Genomic DNA, 18,010 nt, shown 5'->3' with positions numbered 1-18,010 from the left:
TGCCCACAGTAGTAGTGCTTCTTACACATAAAGCCCACAGTAGCAATGCTACTTACACACATAATGTCCACAGTAGTAGTGCCCCTTACACATAAAGCCCACAGTAGCAATGCTGCTTACACACATCATGCCTACAGTAGTAGTTCCCCTTACACATAAAGCCTACAGTAGCAATGCTGCTTACACACATAATGTCCACAGTAGTAGTGCCCCTTACACATAAGGCCCACAGTAGCATTGCTGCTTACACACATAATGCCCACAGTAGTGCCCCTTATACACAAAACTCACAGTAGAGCCCTTTGTACACATAATGCCCACAGTAGTGCCCCTTACACATAAAGCCCACAGTAGCAATGCTGCTAACACACATAATGCCCACAGTAGTAGTGCCCCTTACACATAAAGCCCACAGCAGTAATGCTGCGTACACACATAATGGCCACAGTAGTAGTGCCCCTTACACATAAAGCCCACAGTAGCAATGCTGCATACACACATAATGCTGGACTAAGGCTAGTGAGGGCCCCGGGGCTACAAATGTGTGGGGGCCTCACCAATAAAATTTACTCTGCACCCTACCACTGTCACTACTTTGTCCTTTAGGGGTGCAAGAGAGAGAGAGTGAGGGAAGTGAGATAGAGACGAAAAGTGTGTCAGGGCGAGAGGTAGAGAAATAGGGTGAAGCAAGGGAGCGAGAGAGGGTAACAAGAAGAAAGAGAGGAGAGCGAGATAGAGAAAAAGGGTTTTAGAGAGAGAGAATGTCAGGAAGAGAGAGGAGTAAGAAAGAGACAGAGAAAGAGGGGAGCAAGAGAAGGAGAGAAACAGGCTGTCAGGGAGATAGGGAGGGGGAGGAGTGAGCAAGAGAGAGATAGAGGGTGTCAGGGAAAGAGAGGGGGGAAAGAGAGAGGATGTCAGAGAGAGAAGGAAAGAGGATAGAGAGAAAGAGCGAGGAGCAATAGAGAGAGGGTGATCTATACATTGTAAGCTTGAAAGCAGGCCCCTCCTACCTCTGTCTGTCTGTTTTTGCCCAGTTTGTTCTATTACTGTTGTTCTAATTATAAAGCGCAACGGAATATGCTGCGCTATATAAGAAACTGTTAATAAATAAATGTAGAAAGAGAGAGAGGGGACAGAGAGCGAGAGTGTTCGGGAGAGAGAGGAGTAGAGAAAGAGGGGAGCAAGAGAGAGGGTGTCAGGGAGAGAGGAAAAGGGAGGGGGAGTGAGTGGGAGAGAGACAGGGAGACAGGGAGAGAATGTGGGGGGCAAGAGAGACAGAGGGTGTCAGGGAGAGAGAGAGGATGTAAGAGAATGATAGATTGGAGAGAGACACAGAGAGAGAGGAGCAATAGAGAGAGAGGGTGGTGAGAGAGAGAGAGAGAGAGAGAGAGAGAGAGAGAGAGAGAGGGATGAGAGAGCATTAAGGTATAAGGGAGAGAGAGGGGAGAGAAAGAGGGGCACAAGCAAGAGAGAAAGTGAGAGAGGGTGTCAGGGAGAGAGGAAAAGGGAGAGAGAGAAAGAGGAGAGAGACAGTTAGAGGGAGGGGAGGCTAGTGTAAAGGAGAGACGGAATCAAGGAGAGAGATCATAACAGGGAGAGAAAGAGGGAGTGGGGTGCAAGAGAGGGAGGGGGAGTGTGAGAGGGTGTCAGGTAGGTAGGGAAGGAGAGAGACAGAGGGGACAAGATAGAGGGAGAGAGTGTGTTGGAGAGAAAGAGGGAGATAGAGAGGGACTGATAAAGGGGTGCAAGAGGAAGAGAGAGAGAGGGAGATGAGTGAGCAGGAGAGATGATAGGGTGTTAGGGAGAGATAGCATCAAGGAGAGAGAGAGAGAGCGAGAGAGAGAGAATGTCAAGGACAGAAAGATGGTGAGAAAGAAAGGGAGACAAAGAGCAGCGCAAGAGAGGGGAAGAAAGGGGAGAGATAGAGACAGAGAGAGAGAGTGGGTGGGAGGGAGGGAGGGAGGGAGGAAGGACGGGACTGGGACACTACTTGGCTAGGCTTCTGTGATGTGGTGGGAACTTTGCGGCATTAGGCCTCGCCACCACTTAGACCCATGAATCGGGGTACAGTAGGTCGGCCAGGACAATATTTGACAATGTGGGTACCCCATCTAAAAATTCCAGCCCCGTATGGAGTGCTCACAAATCAGCCGACAGCCTCCATGGAGAGGGTATTATTGACAGATGTCAAATGAAATTTCCTGGTCACTGATATCCATGGGCCTCCTTACAAGCGCAACCTGTCCTAATCACGCTGCAGGAGAGACAGATCACAGCACTATGTGAGAGGGTGGAGGTGGGCAGAGGGCAGCTCGGTATATAGCGGGGAAGACAGACAGCCTGCTTCAATTAGGAAGCGCAGTACGGCATGCAACTTGTGCAGAGTGCGGTTAGTGGCCACATGTGGTGAGCCGGCTGGCGTGGGGGGGGGGGGGGGGGGGGTACCTGACATTAGGGTGTCCAAGTGCACACTAAGGGTACAATCGAGGAGCCAGGTGCCCCCTTCACAGCTGGAGCCCAGCGACAACTGACTCCATTGCCTCTAGGAGTTCTGCTCCTGTTGTGGGTGGTCATTGTGTCTGAGGGGTAAAATCAGCCCTGCCTCTGTGATCTTACCCGAACCTGGTCCGTTTATGTGGGTGTTACATATAGTATGTGTAGTGTGGCATTTTCTGTGTACTCTTAAAACCATTTGTGATCCATTGTGTCTGGTAACTGAGGGGGATATTTATTACACCTTATAAAGAGGACAAGCAGAGGTGTTGCCAATCTGAATAGAGCTATTATTTTATGGAACGTACAAGCTAAAGATAGCTAGAATCTGACAGGTTTTTATGGACAACGCCCCTACATATCCTCTTTAAGGGGTTTGATAAATCTTCCCTTTATGAATTACAGTATTTACAGAATGCATGTCTGTGTCAGAAAATTTACAACAGAATCAACAAAACAGTATCCTGATGATAATCACCATTCATCTTGTCTGCTATTATTTTCCAGGTTTTTCTAAGCACCAGGAGAGGAGCATGGCTAATACACCGTGTTGCTGATCAGGGCTATCCATTTGATATAGTCCTCTTCACTCGTTTCTACAGCATTATTCAAGTTGCATTTCCGAGTCTGGCAAATGCCTTTTTGGAGCATAAAGTCAACTCCAGGGTTGACCATGACAACTTTGGCCTAAAACCACAGCACAGGTGCAGATGTTTCCTTTTCTTTCTTCTGAATATGGAATTATGGCACGTTTGTGTTCTAAAGAAAAATTTTAATGATGTAAAACATCACATTATTTATTTATTACTAGTTATTTACATAGCACACACATTTTCTGCAGCGCTTTATAGAGAATATTTGCCCTTTCACATAAGTCCCGGCCCCAGAAGAGCTTACTATCTATGTTCCCTAGTTTATTGGTTCTTTAAAGTGTTTTATTTTATTACTAGCTATTTATATAGTGCACAAATATTCTGCAGCGCTTTACAGAGAATATTTAGCCATTCACATCAGTCCCTGCCCCAGTGGAGCTTACACTCTAAGTTACCTACCACATGCACACACATACACGCTAGGGTTCATTTCTTGTTAGGAGTCAATTAACCTACCAGTATATTTTTGGGACGTGGGAGGAAACTGGAGTACATGTAGGAAACCCACACGCGCAAAGGGGAAAATATACAAACTCCACATAGTCAGGGCCATGGTGGGAAACAAACACAAGACTTCAGTGCTGAAAGGCAGTTATGTAATACTAACCATGACACCATCCGTGCTGCCCTCACATGGATGCAAATATTCTCAGAATTCTAAATTTAACCTCAACTTTATTGCTCATCATAAAAGTTCTAATTAATGATAGTAGTCTACCATTTTGAATTGCTTATTATTTTTTTCTTATCAAATACTTATACATTATGTCTCTGTTTATACAATTATACAGGTTCCTCAGCCAACATCCTACAATTAGTGATGATCTCCCCAATCGCATTATCGCTGGCAAAGTTCTTATGAAGACTAATATAAAACAGTTTACAGAGACCGATGTCATATTTGAAGATGGCACAGTTGAGAAAGACATTGACGTTGTCATTTTTGCCACAGGATACCGTGTATCATTTCCCTTCTTTGATGAGTCTATCCTAAAGGTGGAAAATAATGAAATGTCCTTGTATAAAATGGTATTTCCTCCACATCTGGAAAAACATACGCTAGCTTGCATTGGCTACATCCAACCTCTTGGTGCTATAATGCCTGTTTCTGAGATACAAACGCGCTGGGCAACAAGAGTCTTTAAAGGTATAGATTTATTTGTTTAATTTTAATATTTTTCCTGTGTGATTTTAACTTCATAACACACATCATTATTGATATAATATATTTTCCACATTATTTGTTTTCAGGTCTGAGTCAGTTACCATCCATGCATGACATGAAGATGGAAATAAACAAGAGAAAAGAAGAAAATCAGAAAAGGTGGGCCTTTTTTTAATAGAAATAGTATGTTCCTTAATTAAAATAGCAGTTTTATTGGGCCTAGGAGGTCTCAGGTTTCATTTTAACTTTAAGTAGTAAAAATTAATTGGCCAAAGCAAGTGCTTCTTCCTGTAGTATTATTCTTAGTTTTGACATTCTGAATAGACTTGGTGGGTATTTATCAAAGCTTGGGGACAGATAAAGTACCAACCATTCATCTAATTGACAATTTCAAACACAGCCTGTAAAATGACAGCTAGAAACGGATTGGTTGGTGCTTTATCTCTCTCTACTTTACCTCCCTTCAAGCTTAGTTAAATCTCCCCCTTGTTCTTTGATGGTTACCCGACCATTTAAAGGAAAATTATATATTTTAAACACTTTATGCATAATGATTTCCACTCCACCTTCTCCAGGTATGTCAAAAGTGATCGTCATACCATACAAGTGGATTATGTGCCACACATGGATGAAATCGCAGAGGAGATAGGCTGCAAGCCTAATATTTTGAAGTTTTTCCTGACGGATCCTAAGCTGGCCTGGCAGATGTTCTTTGGCCCATGCTCACCTTTCCAGTACCGCCTGTGTGGACCAGGGCAGTGGAGGGGTGCCAGGAAAGCCATTTTAACTCATCACGACCGTATCGTCAAGCCCACAAAGACCCGTGTCCTGAATAATGACTCTGCTCACAGTTTCTTCCCTTTTGCTCTGAAGCTCATTGGCATACTGATTCTTTTTGCTGCCATATATTTCTCTGTGTAAACTGGCTAACAAATACAGAGAGATGAAACTTTTAGAGCAGAGTAGATATAGAGAAATGCTTTCATTAATCAGTGATATGTGTTCCCCATTATTTGATAGACTATTACTTGAAATTGGATAAATGCTAATGCAAGTCACTGTACTTAAAGTGAGTTGCAAACAAAAACTTTAAGTACTGTCAAAATACAATTAACTATGAAATAGAAGTTTATAGAAGGAATCCACAGTGTCCTTGTTTGCTCATAATACAAATAGGTTGCAACCTATTGCAACTAGTTAGATGTTATCTTTCATTTTGCAGTCTGGAAATATAGCTAGATTCTGATTGATTAGCTGTTATAGGTCACTGACTCACAGGGGTATATTTACTAAGGTGCAGGTTTTTAGAAGTGGAGATGTTGCCCATAACAACCAATCATATTCTAGCTATTATCTTCTAGAAGGTGCTAAAGAAACAATAAGTAGAATCTGGATGCTATGGGCACCATCTCCACTTCTAAATTCCCACACCTTAGTATATACAGTATATCCCACAGTGTGTCTTTATACATTGCACTAAACTATGTCATAAAGAAGCCCAAGGATGCTTCCTGTATTATAAACGAACCATACGTTATACAGTATATAATAGTGCTAAGGGGAATACTCAATTGCGAGCAGAAATTTCATAAAAGGTTTTCCCTATTTAGCAGCCTGAGAAAAATTCTCACAGCCCTAGAGCAGGTGCAAAGTCAGGGAAAATCCCTATTTTAAAGTTAAAAATGTCGGGACTAGGTTCAGAAATTCTTGAACACCCCCCCCCCCCCCCCCCATAATGACTAATTAGGGAATTGGAAGTTTCAATGAGCTTAATTGGGCCAATAACTATATGTCATCACTGTGGTTAGAAAATTGTGTCAAATAACCCCAAATCACTTTTTATAAACCTTTCAGTTTTTTCTGTTTGTATGTAAATATTTTTTTTGTTACTATTTTAAAATAAAGAACAAATCAGCCCTACAGTATGCAGCATTTTCAAAGCACAAAATATGTTTAATTAGAACAACAATAGACATATATACCAATAAGCAATATATATATTTTTTTTGGTGGTACAGGCTGATCTCCAATTTTTTATGTGAAAAATGACAGATGTGTCCACACTCTATCCCGCCAATGGATCATGGGTGTGTATATGCTGTGATTGCAATTATTCTCACCCATGCACTGCAAATTCACTGGAGCGTGGTTCCCATGTGATCCTATAGATTGTACTGTAGGTATGTGCGCAGTGCCCGAGAACATTCTGTTTGTGGGAAATGACCCACGATTTTAGTAATGCTGAGCCTGGGCACATCTGTAGCTCAACCTGTTTTTTTTCAGTCAGTAGGGAGCATACCTACATTAATGAAAAAATAGTCACGATAGCCACTGTCATTTTTACCACAAACTCACGCACCTAATTGTAAATGCTTCTAAGTATTGTTGTCACTACATACAGCTTGAGTTTTTTTAATAATTATTCAGTAGACTGAGGAGGCAAGTTGAGTGGGTATTGGTAGAGGAAGAGTTGGTGCGATGACCTTGTCTTCTGTAGCAGTAAAGATAGAAGGGAGGGTGGAGGAGACACACAAATACTGATCAGCAGTGGCGGCTGCTGCCCCTGGGCTACAGTGCCATCCAAAGGCTGCAGGGGGAGCTGGCCAGGACATATGAACATACATGTGAAGTTGTAAGTAATATATGTCCTGTCTTCCTTCATCGGGAATCAGCAGTAACCACAGCATGGAACACACTGCTCAGCCTGTCAATCATCATTTAGCCCGCCCCCAGACTCCCATTGGCTGATTTCACAGGAGGCTGAGTGCGTGCTACATGACGGTTGACAGGCTGAGCAGTGTTTTCCATGATGCGGCGGCTGCTGATTCCCGGGGAGGAGCCAGGACATATGTTACATACAACTTCACATGTATGTTTATATGTCCTGTCCAACTCTCCCCCTGCACACTTTGGATGGCACTGTAGTCCTGGAGCTGCAGCTGCTTGTTGGACATGAAACACACGGGTTTCACAGTAACAGATACCGGTGTGTTAATGTAAATCTCTTCCCACATTTTACATTTTCCTTTCACAGCAGCACAACATGGTTTATTCACGTTATAAAATGCCGCCAACAGTCTGGATTTATTCCCAACTTTAAATTTTGCTCTTTATATGGTAATTGTCTACAGTAGTAGTTACACTCCACTCTGCCTGGACAACTCTAGAATATTAGACAGCACACACCTTTCTCTCAACTTTATAAGGACACCTGAACATTTGTGAGACCTCACATTATTGCAGTCACATTTTGTGCCTGGCTGTCACATTCCATCACATTATATTTTTGGAAGCACATTTCTTCCCCTGAGTGTTGCACAATTATCCACTTTAAATCATTTCACAGTCGTGTTAAACTAAATTCTGCATTGTTCTGCTTTAAGGTTGCTGATGACTGGTTAACTTCTTATATATAGTGGTTTCTGATTATATAATAAGGTATATTGTACTAACAGATGCTTAAAACAAAGTGTACAACATGTGTGCTTTGTTTAAAGGTAATTTCAATGCTAATAAAGTATACTGTACTACTGCTTTACCTGAGATTATAGATGCTCTTTACCTGAATAAAACATATTGTGGCAAAGTAGCAGGTTTCTTTCATTGTTTTAATGGTGACACTCAGGGCTGCCACCAGAAATTGTGGGGCCTAGGACTGACAAAATAGGCAGCCTGTCCGCTCTCCCCCCCCCCCCCCCACCCTGGAAAATATATATATATATATATATATATATATATATATTTTTTTTTTTTTAAATAAAATAAAATAAAATACAGAACTATATTATGCCCCTTGCACCATATTAAGTCACCACAGAAATGTCCCTGAAACCATATTATGCCACCAAAGTTATGCCTCTGTCACCATGTTATGCCCCACACAGTAATGCCCCTGACTCCATATTGTGCTGCCACATTAATGCTGTCAGTACCTGCTCGTTGTCAGGAGTTCTGCTCGTTGTCAGGGTTTCTGCTCGTTGTGAGGAGATTCCCGCACATGCCGCTGCGGGCCTGCAGTCCAGATGGGGGCCTCTGTTCGCACCTGTATGCTTCTAACTATAGAAATAGTTTCTCCCAAAATGGCTACTGCCTCAGGGGAGACCGTTATTAAAGATACTAGAGGATCTAGTATGTTCAATAACTGTCTCCTCTGAGATGGTGGCCATTTTGGGAGGGACATTGTCAATAGAGGGCAGCGGACAGACGGGGACATGGATGGGGACAAACAGGGGCGTGAGGAGGGTGGCATGAACTGCCCGGGCCCTTCCCTCTCTGTCAGAGAGGCCAGGCCTAGGACAGCTGTGCCCCCAGCACCCCCCTGATGGTGGCCCTGGTGGCACTTGCATTTGCCTTAGTAAAGCAGACAGAATCAAAACCTTGTGTGCTGGCTGCTGCCTCTGGGTTGCAGCACAGACCACACATACTGTAGCATGGGGATGGGGGTGTTGGTTAAAACATCTAAGCATACCTTTAATGTTACATGTAATATGTGTGATGACTGCCTGACCCCTGGGATCAGCAGTGCTGTGTGCCCTCATGACACAGCACTCAGCTTCAGTTCTCCTTCCTGTATAACTATAAGCCTGCCCCCAGACTCTCATTGGCTAGTTGGTTTGGGGGCAGGCTTATACAGGAAGGAGAAGCTGAGTGCTGCTGCATCCCAAGTTCAGCAGCACTGCAGCAGCTGTGAAACTAACAGGGCTACCAATCCATGTAATAGTACCGTGTACACAGAAATTAATTGACAAATAACGTATTTAGGGGTCTATTCATGAAGCAGTGAAAAGTGTGGAGAAGTGACAGGTGGAGAAGTTGCCCATGGCAACCAATCAGCATTGAAGTAACATTGATAATTTGCATACTGTTAAATTATACAGAGTAGCCACTGGCTCACTTCTCCACTCTTTTCACTGCTTCATAAATAGACCCTTTAGTGGCTAGTATTGGGGAGGCCACTGCACTTTGTGGGCCCATGGACATTTACCAGTCTAGTCACGATGCGGTTACGCCTCTGGGTATTAGTCATTTGACTCCTTATGACATAGACAATATAAGATGAGTCTCATCAGCAAAAGTATTAACAACCATAGACACTGAAATATGACAAGATTGAAATATTCCTAATTAAAGTAAAATATAAGTTACCTGTTATGTCTAACAATTTACTTCCTTTTCCCTGATTATATTTAGTGCTTCAATCACTAAAGTTTGAATTTCCCATACATTACATTTAATTTCTCTATCGTCCTAAGTGGATGCTGGGGTTCCTGAAAGGACCATGGGGGAATAGCGGCTCCGCAGGAGACAGGGCACAAAAAAGTAAAGCTTTACTAGGTCAGGTGGTGTGCACTGGCTCCTCCCCCTATGACCCTCCTCCAGACTCCAGTTAGATTTTGTGCCCGAACGAGAAGGGTGCAATCTAGGTGGCTCTCCTAAAGAGCTGCTTAGAGAAAGTTTAGTTTAGGTTTTTTTCTTTACAGTGAGTCCTGCTGGCAACAGGATCACTGCAACGTGGGACTTAGGGGGAAAGTAGTAAACTCACCTGCATGCAGAGTGGATTTGCTGCTTGGCTACTGGACACCATTAGCTCCAGAGGGATCGAACACAGGCCCAGCCGTGGAGTCCGGTCCCGGAGCCGCGCCGCCGACCCCCTTGCAGATGCTGAAGCGTGAAGAGGTCCGGAAACCGGCGGCTGAAGACTCCTCAGTCTTCATAAGGTAGCGCACAGCACTGCAGCTGTGCGCCATTTTCCTCTCAGCACACTTCACTGGGCAGTCACTGAGGGTGCAGAGCGCTGGGGGGGGGCGCTCTGAGAGGCAAATATAAACCTTATACAAGGCTAAAAATACCTCACATATAGCCCATAGGGGCTATATGGAGATATTTAACCCCTGCCTGACTGGAAAAATAGCGGGAGAAGAACCCGCCGAAAAAGGGGCGGGGCCTATCTCCTCAGCACACGGCGCCATTTTCTGTCACAGCTCCGCTGGTCAGAACGGCTCCCAGGTCTCTCCCCTGCACTGCACTACAGAAACAGGGTAAAACAGAGAGGGGGGGCACATTAATGGCTATATATATATATATATTAAAGCAGCTATAAGGGAGCACTTAATATAAGGATATCCCTTGTATATATAGCGCTTTGTGGTGTGTGCTGGCAGACTCTCCCTCTGTCTCCCCAAAAGGGCTAGTGGGTCCTGTCTTCATTAGAGCATTCCCTGTGAGTTTGCGGTGTGTGTCGGTACGTGGTGTCGACATGTATGAGGACGATATTGGTGTGGAGGCGGAGCAATTGCCAAATATGCAGATGTCACCCCCCAGGGGGTCGACACCAGAATGGATGCCTTTATTTGTGGAATTACGTGATGGTTTATCTTCCCTTAAACAGTCAGTTGAGGACATGAGGCGGCCGGACAATCAATTAATGCCTGTCCAGGCGCCTCAAACACCGTCAGGGGCTGTAAAACGCCCTTTGCCTCAGTCGGTCGACACAGACCCAGACACGGGCACTGATTCCAGTGACGACGGTAGAAATTCAAACGTATTTTCCAGTAGGGCCACACGTTATATGATTTTGGCAATGAAGGAGACGTTACATTTAGCTGATACTACAGATACCGTAAAACAGGGTATTATGTATGGTGTGAAAAAACTACAAACAGTTTTTCCTGAATCAGAAGAATTAAATGACGTGTGTGATGAAGCGTGGGTTGCTCCTGATAAAAAGTTGATAATTTCAAAAAAGTTATTGGCATTATACCCTTTCCCGCCAGAGGTTAGGGCGCGCTGGGAAACACCCCCTAAGGTGGACAAGGCGCTCACACGCTTATCCAAACAAGTGGCGTTACCCTCTCCTGAGACGGCCGCACTTAAGGATCCATCAGATAGAAAGATGGAAGTTATTCAAAAGAATATATACACACATGCAGGTGTTATACTACGACCAGCTATAGCAACTGCCTGGATGTGCAGTGCTGGAGTAGTTTGGTCAGAATCCCTGATTGAAAATATTGATACCCTAGATAGGGACAATGTTTTACTGTCGTTAGAACAAATAAAGGATGCATTTATCTATATGCGTGATGCACAGAGGGATATTTGCACACTGGCATCTCGGATGAGTGCTATGTCCATTTCAGCCAGAAGAGCCTTATGGACACGACAGTGGACAGGCGATGCGGATTCAAAACGTCACATGGAGGTTTTGCCGTATAAAGGGGAGGAGTTATTTGGAGTTGGTCTATCAGACTTGGTGGCCACGGCTACTGCCGGGAAATCCACTTTTTTACCTCAAGTCACTCCCCAACAGAGAAAGGCACCGACCTTTCAACCGCAGCCTTTTCGCTCCTACAAAAATAAGAGAGCAAAGGGCTTGTCGTACCTGCCACGAGGCAGAGGAAGAGGGAAGAGACACCAACAGGCAGCTCCTTCCCAGGAACAGAAGCCCTCCCCGGCTCCTGCAAAAACCTCAGCATGACGCTGGGGCCTCTCAAGCGGACTCGGGGACAGTGGGGGGCCGTCTCAAAAATTACAGCGCGCAGTGGGCTCACTCGCAGGTAGACCCCTGGATCCTGCAGATAATATCTCAGGGGTACAGGTTGGAATTAGAGACGGATCCTCCTCATCGTTTCCTGAAGTCTGCCTTACCAACCGTCTCTTCCGAAAGGGAGAGGGTGTTGGAAGCCATTCACAAGCTGTACGCTCAGCAGGTGATAGTCAAAGTACCCCTATTACAACAAGGAAAGGGGTATTATTCCACTCTATTTGTGGTACCGAAGCCGGATGGCTCGGTAAGGCCTATTCTAAATCTGAAGTCCTTGAACCTCTACATAAAAAAGTTCAAGTTCAAGATGGAGTCACTCAGAGCAGTGATAGCGAACCTGGAAGAAGGGGACTTTATGGTATCCTTGGACATCAAGGATGCGTATCTACACGTTCCGATTTACCCCGCACACCAGGGGTACCTCAGGTTCATTGTTCAAAACTGTCACTATCAGTTTCAGACGCTGCCGTTCGGATTGTCCACGGCGCCTCGGGTCTTTACCAAGGTAATGGCCGAGATGATGATTCTTCTTCGAAGAAAAGGCGTATTAGTTATCCCATACTTGGACGATCTCCTAATAAGGGCAAGGTCCAGAGAACAGCTGGAGACAGCTTTAGCACTATCTCAAGAGGTGCTAAGACAACACGGGTGGATTCTGAATATTCCAAAATCCCATTTAATCCCGACAACTCGTCTGCTGTTCCTAGGAATGATTCTGGACACGGTTCAGAAAAAGGTTTTCCTTCCAGAGGAAAAAGCCAAGGAGTTATCCGATCTGGTCAGGAACCTCCTAAAACCAGGAAAAGTGTCAGTACATCAATGCACAAGAGTCCTGGGAAAAATGGTGGCTTCTTACGAAGCAATTCCATTCGGCAGATTCCATGCAAGAATATTCCAAAGGGATCTGTTGGACAAATGGTCAGGGTCGCATCTGCAGATGCACCTGCGAATAACCCTGTCACCAAAGACAAGGGTGTCACTTCTGTGGTGGTTGCAGAAGGCTCACCTATTAGAAGGCCGCAGATTCGGCATTCAGGATTGGATCCTGGTGACCACGGACGCCAGCCTGAGAGGCTGGGGAGCAGTCACACAAGGAAGAAACTTCCAGGGAGTATGGACGAGTCTGGAAAAGTCTCTTCACATAAACATTCTGGAACTAAGAGCAATCTACAATGCTCTAAGCCAGGCGGAACTTCTCCTGCAAGGAAAGCCGGTGTTGATTCAGTCGGACAACATCACGGCGGTCGCCCATGTAAACAGGCAGGGCGGCACAAGAAGCAGGAGTGCAATGGCAGAAGCTGCCAAGATTCTTCGCTGGGCGGAGAATCACGTGATAGCACTGTCAGCAGTGTTCATCCCGGGCGTGGACAACTGGGAAGCAGACTTCCTCAGCAGACACGATCTTCATCCGGGAGAGTGGGGTCTACATCCAGAAGTCTTCAACATGTTAATAGACCGTTGGGAAAGACCAATTGTAGACATGATGGCGTCTCGCCTCAACAAGAAACTGGACAAATATTGCGCCAGGTCAAGAGATCCACAGGCAATAGCTGTGGACGCACTGGTAACTCCTTGGGTGTACCAGTCAGTGTATGTGTTTCCTCCTCTGCCGCTCATACCAAAGGTATTGAAGATCATACGGCAAAGAAGAGTAAGAACAATACTAGTGGTTCCGGATTGGCCGAGAAGGACTTGGTATCCGGAACTTCAAGAGATGCTCACGGACGAACCGTGGCCTCTACCTCTGAGAAGGGACCTGCTACAGCAGGGTCCCTGTCTTTTTCAAGACTTACCGCGGCTGCGTTTGACGGCATGGCGGTTGAACGCCAGATCCTAAAAGGGAAAGGCATTCCAGAAGAAGTCATTCCTACCTTGATTAAGGCACGGAAGGAAGTCACCGTGAAACATTATCACCGCATTTGGCGAAAATATGTAGCGTGGTGCGAGGATCGGAGGGTTCCGACGGAGGAATTCCAACTGGGTCGTTTCCTACATTTCCTGCAATCAGGATTATCTATGGGTCTCAAATTGGGATCCATTAAGGTTCAAATTTCGGCCCTGTCAATATTCTTCCAAAAAGAATTGGCTTCTGTCCCTGAGGTCCAGACTTTTGTCAAGGGAGTACTGCATATACAGCCTCCTGTGGTGCCTCCGGTGGCACCGTGGGATCTAAATGTAGTTTTAGATTTCCTCAAATCCCATTGGTTTGAACCATTGAAAAAGGTGGATTTGAAATATCTCACATTGAAAGTGACTATGTTACTAGCCCTGGCCTCTGCCAGGAGAGTATCTGAATTGGCGGCTTTATCTTATAAAAGTCCTTATCTAATCTTCCATTCGGATAGGGCAGAACTGCGGACTCGTCCGCATTTTCTCCCTAAAGTGGTATCAGCATTTCATCTGAACCAACCTATTGTGGTGCCTGCGGCCACTAGCGACTTGGAGGACTCCAAGTTGTTGGACGTTGTCAGAGCCTTAAAAATATACATTGCAAGGACGGCTGGAGTCAGAAAATCTGACTCGCTGTTTATATTGTATGCACCCAACAAGTTGGGCGCACCTGCTTCTAAGCAGTCGATTGCTCGTTGGATTTGTAACACAATTCAACTTGCACATTCTGTGGCAGGCCTGCCACAGCCTAAAACTGTAAAAGCCCACTCCACAAGGAAGGTGGGCTCATCTTGGGCGGCTGCCCGAGGGGTCTCGGCATTACAACTCTGCCGAGCAGCTACGTGGTCGGGGGAGAACACGTTTGTAAAATTTTACAAATTTGATACCCTGGCAAAGGAGGACCTGGAGTTCTCTCATTCGGTGCTGCAGAGTCATCCGCACTCTCCCGCCCGTTTGGGAGCTTTGGTATAATCCCCATGGTCCTTTCAGGAACCCCAGCATCCACTTAGGACGATAGAGAAAATAAGAATTTACTTACCGATAATTCTATTTCTCGGAGTCCGTAGTGGATGCTGGGCGCCCATCCCAAGTGCGGATTATCTGCAATACTTGTACATAGTTATTGTTAACTAATTCGGGTTATTGTTAAGGAGCCATCTTTAAGAGGCCCTTTCTGTTGTCATACTGTTAACTGGGTTTAGATCACAAGTTGTACGGTGTGATTGGTGTGGCTGGTATGAGTCTTACCCGGGATTCAAAATGCCTCCCTTATTGTGTATGCTCGTCCGGGCACAGTACCTAACTGGAGTCTGGAGGAGGGTCATAGGGGGAGGAGCCAGTGCACACCACCTGACCTAGTAAAGCTTTACTTTTTTGTGCCCTGTCTCCTGCGGAGCCGCTATTCCCCCATGGTCCTTTCAGGAACCCCAGCATCCACTACGGACTCCGAGAAATAGAATTATCGGTAAGTAAATTCTTATTTTCTTTGATATCAATATTGCTATTGGCTATTGGTCTTAGAAGCCCGTATGATGTGCAGATAGAGTGCTACAGAGGTAACCATGCTCATTGTGACTACATCTAGGAGCGAATGCGCCACATTTGCCACGACCGCGTGCACACCCATCTTGCGTGTGCATCTTCATCATGCCGCGTTCATTAAGAATGTATTGAGTGGCAATTACCGCAGCTAGCCACAGCCGGGCACAGGTGCAACTAGCAGGCACTATCGGGGATTTGGGTTTTTACCTGCCCAGAGGCATGAGAGAAAAGATCCCCGAAAACAAACCGTTTACGCGATCACAGCCGCGAAAACACATGGACCTGGGAACTTCTCCTGGATCCTGTTTGTTTTTTACCCAAAAATGGGTTATTTGAATAATTAAATAATTGGATATTTAAAATCTTTTGTAATGTCTCGATTTGTAAAATGGAGTTGTTATTATTAGTACTGCATAGAAACAGGTAAGTCACAACTTCCATAGCCCATCCCAAAAACTGTCTTGTGCAAGGCATTTCTTAATACAGGTCACAAATTGTTCAGATTGAATTGATTTGATTGTGTGCAATTTGGTTGCATGTGATTGCGACTTATTCGCATTTTCATACAGGTCACAAGTTTTATTATCATTGATAATATTTAAGGTTATGACTCTTTAATGCAGTTCATGAGATTGATATACTTAAATGATATTGGCCAATAAATATAATAAAGATTCAGTACACACATTGTATTCTCTGGATAAAAATGAATTGTGTACTCACTCAGTATGCAAACTGTGTACTGTTTGGCCTTATTCTGTTCCATATTTCAATAGAATGACTCCGGTGGTCTTGCAGAGGTGATATATATCAGGTGGCTATGAAATATGACTGACATTAAGTTCTGCTGTTTAAACTGTTAGATTAGTATGCATTTACTAGCTAGATTACACAGGTTTATCGTCGGGAGCATTCTATATAGAAGCTTAGGGTAAGTGCTGTCCATGTGCATGCGAATGTAATTGGCAATACTTTTACTTTACGGTTATGGAATAAATCACTTTTTTCTGCTTTTGAACCACACGATCGGATTGGACTATCTTTTGCGGCTCAAGTATACGGCTTTAACAGTTGGTGGCTCAATTTGTTCTGTCTGCTTAATTGCACCTAGTGCTGGCAAACCAAATTCCGGATTGTGGGAAAGGAAAGCTGATGTGAACCTGGGAAAAGGTAGCACTGTGTTTTACATAGTACTATTGTGATGTATGTTTAAAACGAATGTGTACTTAAATTGTATATATTTGCGTAGTCATATTGCAAGCATAAGCGGCTGTGTCTTTAAGTTGCATATATACTGTATTTACTGTTTGCCACTAAATTTAAACATTTACATTTGTTCTGCTGTAGTATAGTATACTGAAGTGAATTGTTAGAAGTTTCTGGGAATACTCTACCAGCAATAGAAAATTCCCATGCACAAAAGTATGTATGTGAATTGTATATGTGTGAATATATAAAGAGAACTGCACAGTGAGAATACTGTGTAATTAGGAATCAATTCTCCATAGTGCTTAATCTGGTGGTCATTTCATTGTCAAATTCTAATTTCTTGTTCACTTTGTTTCTCTATCTCTTTTTTATTGTATTTTTTGCTATCCCTGACCTCTATACTTTTTCCTTTCCCTATTCCTCTACTTCCTGACTGCTAGTGAGTGCCCCCAAAGACTCAATAATAGCTCAAATGTCTTTTTTCCCACAAGTCCAGGGTTGGACTGGCCCACAGGGGTACAGGGGAAACCACCGGTGGGCCCTCCTCTAGGGATCAGGTTCCAGACTGTGCTGTTATTAATCTAGTACATTATCTTGCACAGGGCCGGATTAACAATGGGGCGGATGGAGCTGCAGCTCCAGGCCCCCCATTGAAAATAGGCCCACAGGATCTCCTGCAATGCAGCCAGTGTTAACAGTAAAAAAAACACTGGCTGCATAGCGTTGTCCCCACGGAGGACTGCGCTTACCCCTCCACTGGTCCGGCTGCCGTGATCGGAGCTCAACCCCGATCAGGCAGCGTATGGTAACAGCACCCCGTGTAGCCAGTATCCCTGATGCTGCAGCCTGTGCTGGTGCTCGGTGTCTGGGCTCAGTCAGTGGGCTGTGCAGCACTTCCTGATACTGCAAGCTCCGCCCACTGCATGACATCGTGCAGGGGGCGTGGCCAGGACTCGACACTGCTGCCATCCATGTCACACACTACTATACTGAGCACTGCAGAGGCAGGAAAAGGTGAGAGAGAGAGAGAAGTAACATGGGAGGGAAAGTGAGAGGTGGAATGTAAGGAAGGAGTGCAGTTGAGGAACAGTAATGCACCTGAGATAGACAGGTAGGTGATTAAGTTATGTTAGAAAAGTAAAGAAAGGTACTGTGAGAGATTAGAAAAGAAGACAAGCATGTGATGTCAGAGATACAGAGATAGGCAGTTTTTGACCCTGTTTTAAAAAATGAGTGGGCCCGGCAGGACGTGCTGTGCAGTCAGTCTCTCACCGCTGGCAGCGATCTTATCCAATCGCTGCCTGAGACCAACGTCCTCCCCTCTCTGCCCACCAACGCATAGCATAACGCTCTACAATTTACATCAGGTGTGCGTCGGGGGAGAGCTTGCTTCCCTTTGTCCCACACAGCATCTGTATCTGACCCGCACTGTATCCATCCCGCACTGTATCCCACCCACACTGTATCCCACCCACACTGTGTCCTGCCCGCACTGTATCCCACCTGCACTGTATC

The 18,010-nt window shown here is 44.9% G+C and overlaps 1 protein-coding gene across 1 annotated transcript in view; it reads left to right on the top strand.

The window, feature by feature from the left end:
* LOC134957830 (flavin-containing monooxygenase 5-like) overlaps window positions 1–7,900 on the top strand; it is a 55,279-nt gene extending 47,379 nt beyond the window's left edge. The window contains exons 6-9 of the mRNA XM_063940030.1: window positions 3,001–3,197; window positions 3,938–4,293; window positions 4,398–4,470; window positions 4,887–7,900. Of these exons, the coding sequence (XP_063796100.1) occupies window positions 3,001–3,197; window positions 3,938–4,293; window positions 4,398–4,470; window positions 4,887–5,232 (972 nt within the window). The 3' untranslated portion in view covers window positions 5,233–7,900. The remainder of the gene's footprint in view (window positions 1–3,000; window positions 3,198–3,937; window positions 4,294–4,397; window positions 4,471–4,886) is intronic.
* Window positions 7,901–18,010: the final 10,110 nt, after the last annotated feature.

The sequence above is a fragment of the Pseudophryne corroboree genome, chromosome 9, assembly GCF_028390025.1.
Source record: "Pseudophryne corroboree isolate aPseCor3 chromosome 9, aPseCor3.hap2, whole genome shotgun sequence".
Taxonomy (NCBI): domain Eukaryota; kingdom Metazoa; phylum Chordata; class Amphibia; order Anura; family Myobatrachidae; genus Pseudophryne; species Pseudophryne corroboree.
This window is presented reverse-complemented; position numbering and strand designations above follow the sequence as displayed.